Source organism: Macrosteles quadrilineatus, unplaced genomic scaffold (genome assembly GCF_028750875.1).
Source record: "Macrosteles quadrilineatus isolate MER2022 unplaced genomic scaffold, UCM_ALF_1.0 Scaffold_1__1_contigs__length_201487025, whole genome shotgun sequence".
Classification (NCBI taxonomy): domain Eukaryota; kingdom Metazoa; phylum Arthropoda; class Insecta; order Hemiptera; family Cicadellidae; genus Macrosteles; species Macrosteles quadrilineatus.
Window position 1 is genome coordinate 188165796 of NW_026542594.1, and position 12450 is coordinate 188178245.

General features: G+C 37.1%; 1 protein-coding gene across 1 annotated transcript; it reads right to left on the bottom strand.

The window, feature by feature from the left end:
• Window positions 1-153: 153 nt before the first annotated feature.
• On the bottom strand, window positions 154-11790 carry LOC128992217 (RUS family member 1-like). Its single transcript, XM_054415686.1, has 9 exons — window positions 11524-11790; window positions 10607-10773; window positions 9730-9890; window positions 9204-9399; window positions 6826-6941; window positions 5224-5423; window positions 2286-2545; window positions 985-1153; window positions 154-280 (listed from the first exon to the last, which is right to left on the bottom strand). Exons 1-9 carry the CDS (start codon window positions 11594-11596, stop codon window positions 189-191), a joined length of 1434 nt encoding a protein of 477 aa, XP_054271661.1. The 5' UTR covers window positions 11597-11790; the 3' UTR covers window positions 154-188.
• Between the last annotated feature and the right edge of the window lie 660 nt (window positions 11791-12450).

Here is a 12450-nt window from a genome sequence, read left to right on the forward strand (position 1 = left end):
AACCGATGATCTTAAATAAATTGGGTAGCTCTAATCTTAGCCGTTGCCGAGGGTATTTGTTACTATATACGCTACAAGTTTGGACATTTTACACATAAATACAGCCATAGAAGAATGGGTTTAGCCACAGATTGTACAAACAAAGCCAAGGAGTATAAGAAATTAAATTTAATAATAACAACAAAACATTATTTATCCTTAGTTGGTTCTGCGGAGCCTGAATCATGCCAACTTCCCCTCCATTCTTCTACCAGTAAACTGTGGCTGTCTGTGCTCCAACCTAAAAAATAGTTACAAATATTTTGTGTCATACGTCATGGTAAGCAGCTGCTTTTTCTGTACTCTTATTAGACCGTCGTAGAAAGGGAAGGAGTTGGCGGTACATGAAATTGCACGTTTCATAAGCTTCCCACGGAATCATCAAACTTGTAGGCTACCATAAACACCTTCTTCCCTTGTAGCGTAACACACTATACAATGTACAGTGGTACCTCTTTAATCCGAACCCCTGTAATCCGAACATTCACTAATCCAAACGCCTCATTGCTGTACTCTATACACAGTACAGTGGTTCTTTATTGTATAGGTACTGTATTTATTGATATACGCACCGTAATTATTTCAATTCTAATGTACAGTACTGTTTATTCCCCATGTTTACTACAGTATTAAATAAACACCAAATTTTACTTTATAAAGCATTTTTCACTTTCCCTAGTTATGTAAAAAAAATAATTTTTTCCTAGTTTTTATGTAAAAACAACAATATGTTCTGTAATCCGAACTATTCAATAGTCCGAACTACCCCTGGTCCCAATTAGTTCGGATTAAAGAGGTTCTATTGTAAATAATTTGGTTTTTCCACAAGTTATGATAAAATTGTGTTGGACTATTTTCACAATTACATATTTACATAGATTTTATTGATAAACCAAAAATAATTAAGCAGTTTCTTACTTGGACACAATATTAAATGGGCCTTACCTCCACTTAAAATACCTTGGTGGAACTTCTTGAACTCTCTGTCTACAATATCATTGGTAACAGAAACCGCTTCTATTGGAAAGCCCGCAAACTTGGAAGTGTTCAGCTTCTTCAATCCAGCCTCAACACTCGTTAGGATTTTGCTTTTGCTTATTTCTCTGTCGATCTTCTGAATGGGAGACAAAAACCAATTAAGAGACAAAAAGTGACATGAATCAAAGAGGTTGGCACCTTTTTTTAACATCATGCCTGTCCTACGTAGTAGTGCTAGGAACGTACCCAGTAAAGCTTGGGGTTGAACTGTAAAAATACAAGAATTAACTAAATGAATAACTACTGATAAATAATAATGGTAGCTCTGGCATCGAACCTACAACATTACTGGCTTACACTGAGTCCATCTTGATATCAACTGAGTCACTGACCCACCAAACATTTTTTGTGTTGGAGGATTGTGTACACCAAACAGTTGGAGGATTGCTGTAGCGATAACAAGCTTATCTGAATGTAAAAATAAACGGTATCGGCAAACTGAGACATACTTTCTCCTGTTAGCTATTCAATTACCCTTAAGCGGTGGGAGTAATTATATTTTCACAAATCAAAACAATTGTGAAAAACTTTTTTTACCATAATTTTTACAGCCTCGGGGGTTGTACTTCATTTTTAGAATCAAAAGGAACGTTACATGCTAAATTGTAATAAAAATTGTTCAAACCGTTTTAGTGAAATTTAAATTGTTCTGTAATTTTATGGACAAATCAAAATTTTAAAAATGAAAAAAACACATGGAGTTATTATAGAGAGGTACCCACATATCAAATTAAATTGTTTGTCAAAATCGGACCACAGTGTAATCTGTAACTCTGAACACATCCAAAAACACAACTAGAGACTCTTAGTAGGGTACAGAAGAGGTTAAGTAAGCCTTATCCAAACTTCTCTGGACCGAGCCCAGTCTGGAAAACGGGTTTTCCGGTGTCCCCTACAACGTGTTAAATTAGGAATGCCTAATGCATCCTATATACGTCTAATGCAACTAACCCAAATATTTTACATAACTTTGGGAGAGCATTGTATTTAGACATGAGATCACTGGTCTAAAATCTTTCCCACAAAAGTCTTTTCACTACCACCCAATTCCTGCCGATCCAGAAATACAAGTCTGTAGGCTGTGAGAAATATGTTTTGATATTGCCTTCCAAGAAGTGCCCAATGAAATGAGGACAGGTAAAACCGAAGATGGAAATAAGGGGTTCTTTTGTAACTTACTTTAGTTGTGGAAAACATTGAAAACTCACAATTGGAACATTATCCACTAGAGCAATGGTCAGTGCTACCAACACACTATGAAAGTAAGCCTGCAGCACGTCCAGCGTAGTGGCACCACTGGCAAACAGCACATAGACTGTGCGAGTCCTACGGTGAGGCAACAACAGGTACAGTCTGTGTCGGAACATATTGGACACGACCAGCAACTCCTCACTAGTCATCACACCAGACTGTACCAAGTGTTTCACGCTGCAGCCCAGCTTCACGTGAAACCCACACAGATCCTTGGCTAGAACCAAGAAAATAAACGATCAGCAAACTGACAGAAATCTCTCTCATTATTAGCTTCACATAAAAATTATGTGTGGATGTGCACAGAGCTACAGACTACGCCTGTAGTACTATTTTGATGAAATTTGGTATATGGGGAGGTGGGAATTAATTAATAGTGTCTCCAAGCGTGCTTTCAATCTTAGTAACATTTTATGGGAAACATCACAAAAATTGTGATAACTTTTGATCTGTTATTTTTATAGCGTTTTGGGTTGTGCAGTTATTTTATGGTTTTTTTTTTAATGGCTATAACAAACTAAATTAAAATTAAAATCCATATAGCCGTTTATTGTAAAAATCAGATTTTTCCGTTATGCTATAAGTTTTTATGAGTAAATCACAATAAAAAATAAAAATTTATAATAATGAAAATCCCCCCGGGAACATAACAGGGCCAGTACATATAAAATTTCATCAATATTGAACCAGTTGTCTGTAGCTCTGTACACATCCACACACATCACTTCAAATACCACTTTTTTGGGTTTACAGGGACCTAACACGGATATTTCCGTCCAAAACTCAATTATGTTTATATGGGTATCGATGGCTATAGGGGTTAGAGTAAAAATAAGTAATTTTTGTTGTAAAAACTGGAAAGGAAAAGGTAAGCTATAGGACAATTGTCTACTTGTGGTGACGATGTTGCAGCGTTTGCGGGAGATGACAACAAAGTTGCCACATTCACCTAAGATGACAATGTTGTTGCAACATTTGATCCCTATTGGCCACGGAAACTTAATAGCTTTGCCAATGATAGTGGTTATATTCATACCTAAGCCGACATTTACTGTTTATTGTTTCGTGGAGGTATTGTTAATTTTGTGACATCATCACTGTATTCCGCAAAGTTTCAGGCAACATCACTAACATTACCAATTGCAGCAACATTGATTGCCTTGCTGACGGTCACAAACTCATCTCTAGAATTTTCAATGTTCTTGGCATTGTTATTAACATTGCCAACAACACATTAATATTTCAAACTTTGGACAATTTTTTGGCGATATTGCTAGCTCCTTCGATGTTCGCAGTGACATTGCAAGCTTTCCCGATTTTTGTGATGATGTGGGTAGCTTCGGTGACATAGTAATCTTCGACTAAAGTCTTAAAAACATTCAAAATTTCCAAACTTAAGTTAAGATTTTTGAAATAGAACTGTTATTAATAGCCGGACTCTACTATAGTTTACTTAACTAAAATATCAGAACCTTATAATTTTTCACCACAACGTCTGTCTTTAAAACACACTATTATTTTTAAAAATGAACTTTTCCACTGCCAATTTCTGCTAATATTTAGATTAAAAAAAAAATCTAAGTCATAACACTGACGCAACTGTCATTAGCTACCTACGCAGATGACACTACTCTTCCGTGTACAGATAAAGATGAAGCCATGCTAACAGGGGATATGTCACACTCCTTGGAACAATCAGCTATCTGTTTCCATGCAAACTATCTCTTTTTAAATGCCAAAACTCAAAGTCTGATTTTTTTCTCTAAGGCAGATAGGCGATAGACCTATCAATGATTCCAATCATGTTAAATTACTTGGCTTAACCCTAGATAATAAGTTGTTATGGGATGCTCATTTTGCAGTGACATGCAGCAAATTATCAAGAGTTGTACATTTATTAAATTTGAAGGTAAATGTTCCCAAACAATACTTAAAAAATAGCCTATGTTGCATTTTTTCAAAGCATAATTTTATACGGCCTAAGCCTATGGGGGCAGTGCAACTGATGTTAAAAGTATCTTACCTATTCAGAAGAAGGCAATTAGGTTAATATCTGATGCTTCTTATGACGCTCATTGCAAACCCTTATTTGTATATGAGAAACTGATGACTGTTTACAGCTTGTTTATTTTTGATGTTTTAGTTAAGTTTAAGGAAAATAGTATTGGGAATGTAGTAACTAGAGCCGAGGTGCATGAGCATGACACAAGAAATAAACATCTAATAGATATACCTTATGATAGACTTAGAAAAACTCAACTAAACTGTGATATCTTAGTAATAAAACTATTTAATGCTTTGCTTTATTCAGCACGAAACCTGGAGATTCGTCAGTTTAAACGGAATCTGCGAGAATTGTTATTGGCGCATCCTTTGTATGCTATAAAAGAATTTTTTGAAATTCCTACAGCTATTGGAAGTCTGAAGTTTGAAGTAGATCCTAACTGATTGTTACCAGATGATTATTATAAATGAATTGTCTGATTCCATGTAACTGCATGTTTAAAAGACCAATAAAATTCTCATTCTCATTCATTCATTCCCCTACAACTAGTATCCGATTTCAGTCGCAGACTTTTGGTCGGTGGCGGTCCCAGGGGAGGGGATGGGAGGTATATATCCCCCTCCCGAAATATTTTTATTTTATTAGCTAACATAAATACTGTTAGCTTGAGCATATTTAAGAGCTAAAATACGTATAAAAATACATTTTAGGCTTTAAATTCCACATTTTTTTCCCAGGGGGGCGGGGCGGACCCTCCTTTTTTCAGGGAGATATTCCATACCACCCAACCCCCCGGTGTTCATCCCCCTCCCTCGAAATGAAATCCTGGGACCGCCACTGCTTTTGGTATAGCTAGATTAGTGGTTTTATACTATCACTATTCAATCTACCTCCATAAGAAAATCCAACAAACACCGACTCCCATTGGTTGACTTGTCGTGGACTGAATGAGTTCTCGGTAGTCAAGTACTTGTGTAGATACAAACAAAGTCTCTCACTGTTGAAGGTGACCAAAGCCAACGACCTTACTGCCTTATAGTTGGCCACCAGGTGAAGCAATGTCACAACGGAGAACAACAGCCACACTGACCTATACAACAGGAGTAGTGGATGGTAGATCGAGACCTTAATTTACATTCTTAATGTTAGGCACTTGGAAGTACAGTAGAAACTTCAACTGTCCGAATCAATTTGAACTGTAGCACATTTGGACAATCAGATTTTCATTGAAATTCAGGGGTGTTTTAAGGAAAAGTGGCAGAGTTGGAGGTGAGTTTTACTATTACCACCGCAAAAGCCGCGATCCAAATATTCACGCTTTTGCTGCTATCGCACAACGATTATGATTTTACGTCACCGCTGGAGACGATGATCTACATGACCGCGGGAAAGGTTTTGTATTTTGCTTCAATCAAGGCTTCTGCCCTCTTTAATAACAATTCTTATTACTGTGGTTTTAAGTTTTTAAAATTCTTTATACAAGTGATTTGGAAGCGATTCAGATAAGTTGGAGTTCGGATAGTTGAGTTCTACTGTAGAAGACTTTTATTTGTTAATAAACACATTCGCGACAGTACCACAATAGTACAATATTTTTCATTCATATGGACCAGCAATGCACATATGCGATGGCCGGTTTCTACCCACAGACTGTTGTCACATATTTGCATCGGTGTCCCAATTTTATTAAAAAGGTTATATCTTCGTAACGGTCTACTTGAAGGCCCTGAATTCTTTGCAGTGGTCTACAGAGATGACTGTTGCACATATGCGTCACTTCGTCTGTGGATAAGATGATTAGTGAAATCATATGATAGTTAGTTGCCAAAACAGTTTTTTTACTTTGCTGCATCACTGGCCCCCAGGCTGCAAGTACTGTGAACCAAGTGACACCCGGTATAGATGCATAATATTAAAAGGTATACTGTATCTCGGTCCGTGGCAATGACCGCAGCGTCCCATATATGTGGGGATTGGTAGCAAACATCTTAACAGTCTTGAAAGTATCAAAAGTATAGTGGATACTACCAAAGCATCAATTTTTTTTAGTTGTCAATGTCAATCAAATATCACTTTGTTTCTGGCTTAAAGGGAAAAGTATTAGTAAAGTGCTTCAATAATCCGGCAGCCTTGGGATCTACGAAAAGGCTGGACAATCCAGAGACCCAAACTAGTGAATTGGAGGAATATTACCAAGTAAATTTGATTGTGTATGTGAGTTCTGTGTTCTGTCCCTGAACAGTGCAGTTTACCGTTTGTAGGGGTGTGCGAAGCATTGAAAATGAATAAAAATTCTGTGAGACTTAATCAGTATTATTTCACTCGCTCATTCTAACATTTCAGATGACGTTACAAAAATAATAGGGTATTCTCAGTAATATATTTCCAAGGTAATAGGCCACACTTAAGTATTAGTATTGCATATTTATCCTATTACATTAGAAAACGTCCAACTCTACAACCTAGAACTTTTTTTTCATTGAATTACTCACGTTGCATCCTCGGTGTATGTGAGAAGAGCCATTCCCACAGTGGAAGCCATGAGGTTTACACAAGTCTCCTGGCTGCCGTCTTTAGCTGACACGTCCCCGTTGTTGCCTCTGATGGCCTGCTCAACAAGAAGTGGCGTTAAGACTCACTGTGCGAAACATTACAAAATTAGATCCCGTCTGATACTCTGTAGCTTAGTAAGTGTAATTGACAGTGCCCTGACAAACAGGTGAAGATGATTGGTCTGTTATAACAACCAAAAAATGTACTTTTAATCAATTTGTTCATTTTGTTAAAGGTTAAGCCAACTTTTTTTTGTCCTAGGACGCTAGGCACGAGCCCAGGGTTGTTTTTCACATTACTTCAGGCTAGACCTAGGGGTTGCGGCAGTATCTCTTAGATAAAATCCATTGGTGACTTGGTGGGGTTTGAACCCGGGACCTCTGGGACTTAAGTCCCGCGCTCTAACCACAACACCAGCTCGCTCCCGAAGGGCTAACTTAATAATCATTGAAAGTATAAATACATTGTTTAACTATAGTAAAAGTATAGTAGGTATGGTTTTTATCATGGGGTGAGGTCTAGGTTTAGATATCATTATCTTTTAAGATGGGGATGCCACCTATGTGTGTATAACCCAAATATGCGCAAAGGATGAGTGTAGAATGTGAAGTAAAGGGTATCATATTCCTGGAGAACTTATTGTTTTCCCCGTCATATCTAATTTTTTTAAAGAGGATAGTCCACCTACAGCTCAAGATGGGCAAGTTAAAAGCAGACAAAAAGTTCGCCGCACAATTAACTAGACATTTCGCCCTTACAAGGAGTGCTTCTTCAAAAGGAAGTAGTAGGTAATTCTAATTTTTCTGAAGAAGCCCCCCCCCCCCCTTGTAGGAACGAAAAACTTTAATAATTGTACTATGCAGGGCCGGATTTATAAAATAGGCTTACATGCTTCTAGGTTCCCCCTGTGATTGGCCCTGGGCCACTAGTGGTGTGGTTTGGGAGTTAAGAATACCCCATCCACCAATGGAAGCGGTCTGGGAAAATGTGATGAAAATAGTAAATTAGCAAAACGGCAATTTTAAAGGGAATTCAAACTAAATAAATTGTGTTTATTGGCCTAACAATAACAAACATAACTATAAAACTTTACCACTTAAAACATAATGTTCATACTAAAGATGAGAAGTTTTAGGATATTATTAGACAATTTTGATATAATGAATTTAGTCACGTTATTGTAGGTCTCGGTAGCAACAAAAAGACTACAAGATCGTATCACTCATCCTGCACTTATATCCATTCATACTTGGATTAAAATACCTAACTTTGTATGGTCGCCATTTTAGAAGTATTAAAAGTAAACAAAATGTGGTAAGTTAACGAGAAAAGAACAAAGAAATATTTAGTATTTTAGATGTCTTGTATCAAGTATTTACTATGGCGTCGTGGGTGGGAATAGTGTTTCATCTTGACTTTTCTCAATAAAGTAGGTGTATATACAAACGCGACCCATGTTTTTCCGAGTCAGAGCTCAACAATGGCTGGTATGGGTGGAAAAAATTGTAAATAGCATTCAAATCAGTCATGTTTCTCCTGTGATTGCGTAGAAGTCGTGAACATCTTTCATTTTGAGTTGTGTTTTATTGATGGTGAGCACTCCCACACTAAACAATTTATAGCCACATACTGCTACATTGTAGTATTTACGATAATAACATACCAGTGATATTTATTTGTAAAATGTAGGCCTAATTGTGGTACACCCCCCTTAATGGCATTGAGGCCTTAAGCTAGGGTTTCCAAGATCACGCCGGGCGGACAGTGTGAGTGGACAAGCGTGATTACGTAATCAAGTTTAAATTGAAGCCGTGCTTTTATATGGGTTGCGGTTTCCAAGCGCGAGCGATCACGCCGGACATGAGTTTTCCCGCTATCTGTCCGGCGTGAGTCCAGAGCGTGGCACGCTGGAAATGACCCAAGTCATTTCTGGCGTGCACGCCGAGCGGACAAGTGTAGGACTCTGTGAGGATTCTTTGTAAAAATGTGAAAAAACTGTGAATGTCCGCTTTCTTGCAAACCACTCTCACGCTAAACTTCATCGGACATCCGCCGGACAAAAATTATCGCCAACGGACATCACGCCGGACAGATCACGCTGGCGTGATCTTGGAAACCCTAGCTTTAAGGCGCGCGCCTATGTTGCCTATTCTTAGATCCGGCCCTGATGCTGTGAACTTGTAGTGTGCTTTCAACTGACTGTAACTCTTTTCTACGATAAGTTTGTTGTGTATCTCTTTCCTTCACTCTTAATCCAAGTTTTAAAGGGACTTTTAGTACCTCTATAAATTACGCAGTACTGAAACAACTAACTTACATGGTGTTGTGTGATGGCAGCCCGGCTTGCGCCCCCTGCTACTCCCACAATGCCTTTCATTGATGTAGTCAGACAAAGCACCTGCGTCGGGTGTTGGGGAAACATCGGCAGCAACAGAAGTTCTAGGAACATAGCTGCGTCGTTGACTATGTCGGCAAACAAACGCCACTTTTTGGCATCCGTGTCTAGTGCGTGCCTGCCACAGGTAAATAGGCTCAATCGGTTACCAAAACCAGGAATAGTTTTTGAAAGAATGAAAAACATAGGCCATAGGGATACACTATGCTCTTTTTAGCCTCTCAATTACAAAGATAATTTTAAGGAAGTGTGAATAAGAAATAAACTTTGTTTGGAGACTAAAAAACGTGAAATACATTAGACACGCCTAGCTCTGGTTACTAAAAAGACCCGATACAACTTAAGACTATATTCTTAGTAATCTACATAGCCTCGAAGTGATAATGAAGAATTTAGCCTTAGAGATCTACCGTCCTACCAAAAATTTAACATGGGAGAATTACCTTACCCCTTCCACCAGGCAAAAATGATTCTGCCAATCATTCCAATTCCATCTTTCAACACCCACGTGATTGTAGCACTGAGGGCTGTGGCAGTTGCGTCTCCCACTCCTACGCTCTTCATTACAGCATGTGTCGTCAGGATGCCAGATATCGTACTGCAGAATGCCTGTGCCAAATTGATTTTTGATTCACTTTTCATATAGGCCTAGACCATATGAATCATCATCAATTGAGATGGAGACACCACCTAGGTACGTATATTTTAACCCAAGAGTGAAGAATGACACCCCCAGCGGTTTCATTAGCCAGGATCATTATTTATTAAAAGCCCAATGATTAAGGAGAGCTGGGAGATTCACAACGTCAAAAAGCTATACACTTATTTCAGAATTGAACCGATGACCTTTTGATTAGGGCCTACATAGGTACTAGGCATAATCGCCAAGCTAACCATAACCACTAACTATAGCCACTGAGCTAACTTACGCAACTATTCATATCACTCATTAGGCCTACATATCAGTCAAGTACCTATACAACCAAGTTTGCATTTAATAATTTTTTTAGGTTTTCTGTGACACTAATAAAAACACTTAACAAGATTTTAAAATTGATTGACACACATCAATCAAATTAAATGACACATGTGACACGAGAATTCATGTGTTATGTTAATCTTTTCACTAAAATGTTTTCATTGCAGTTATTTCAGGCCTACATGAACAGCAGTTGTTTGAGATAACAAAAGAGGCAGCTCTCAGAAACTACACAACTTAAATAATTTTGCATAAACTTATTAGGTTCATGTGTAATTTTTCTAGTGTAAGTTACCATACTTAGCCTAAGTAAACACTACACCTATGTTTCCATTTGTTGATTTACCTGGACAGTGTCCCAGATCTGGTAGCTAATGTAGTCGTCACGAACACTCACAGGAAACCCTTGAGGAAGGAACACTTCAGTAAATAGATCTGCAGCTCGGGAAAAGATGTTTGTCCGAGGGGGGCTCTCCAAACCATCACTTAACTCAATAAGCGAACTGCTACCTTCTGAGTAGAAATGAACATCAAAAATATTCACAATTAATCATCTATTGTATGTTAACATTATTAACTAGGCCTCCTTTTGTAGATAATAGAGATAGCCTACATAACTAAGCCATGGATTTCCTTTATCTAAGCCTAATCCTAATTGTTTAGTTTTTTAAATGTCAAATTAACATTTAGTGTCCTGAACTTTAAGTTAGGCCTCAGTAAAGTTTGGGAAGAACTCCGACTGCATCGTTTATAATCGATTGGGCTGCATTTTAGTTTACGTCCTACTCTCATTTGAATGAAAAATAAGTTATTGATAGCCTAATAGGCTATAGATTATTCGATATATCAATTATTTCATTCGGTTAGTTAGGTAAGCTTTTAAACCTAACTAATAACCAAACTTGATATATCAAATGAAATAATCGATATATTCATTTGAATGAGTGTAGGACGTAAACTCAAGTGCAGCCATCGATTGTTAGGAATTTGGTTAATCTACGACAGCCTTGGTTTGGTTATCGATCAAAATAAAACTTGTTTGAAAATACAAAGTAGTGGGGTAGCCTATCATCAACATGATCATATCACTTGGATTTCTTCTTTAAATACTTAAGTTACTGTAGGCCTAGGGGAAGTTATCATTATAGCCTTGATAAGGCTCCTTGTTAGTCAAAGAGAAAAATTATTCAATTGTTGGTTTTTTTAGTTTAGAATCCATTACAGAGAGTAAAGTTTTTTTGTAGTAAAATGTTCTTAACTTACTTGAATTTCTGACATAAATGCTGCTAATTCCTGATGTTCCATATTTCTCACTATAAATGATTGAGCGAGGCATAATGCAGGAGAATCGACACAATAGTAGAATGACCGTTGAGGTGTTTTAAGTAAATTGACGATGTTTTACATAAAGATCTACTTGGAAGAAAAGAATGTAATTTAAATCTAGACCTAGGGACTAGGGTAGCCAATTCAAGTTTTTTATGTTTATTTACATTACATAGCGTCGTCGTAGTCAGTCTCTACAAACTATTGACGTGTTCACGTGTTCTGTTCTGTTGTTGTTGTTGACACTGACAAGTGACAATACTAACTGACATTAGCAGCAGATAACTCTAGCGGCGGATTTTGCAATCTTTAACAGCTGTTAAGGCCGAAGAATTGTTTATTGTTATTTAAATGTTTTACATTGTTAGCCATTTTTTTAAATATCCCTCATTTCAGTCATTTATATCCTATTTTGTCTTATAAATTATTATTGTGTACTTAGATGGATATTGTGAATATATTATTGTTAGTATTTATTACAGATTATGATTTTTTATGTATTTCTATATGTAAATGGCTCTGATGGTCGATGAAACAATTTTTTAATGGTCTTAAAAATAAATTTTTTAAATATTTTTTTGATTTTTTGGTTGAATATATTTACAAAATATTTTTAATATATTAAGACCCGTCAAATGTTGTGGAAAATGGTTCGTAATGATAATATAGGCTACCATTTTGGATAGAGAAGAGATAGCGTACTCTGGTTTTCATCATTCTTTAAGTTTTTGTACACACTTCAAAATGAGGTGTCACTTGAAGGGGGTTATATTTAAAATATTTGAATTGCCCCCAAATCCACCCTTTTGGGGGGACAGTCAAAAATTTCAATATCATAAAATGAAACTTCCCGCTATGATTGCA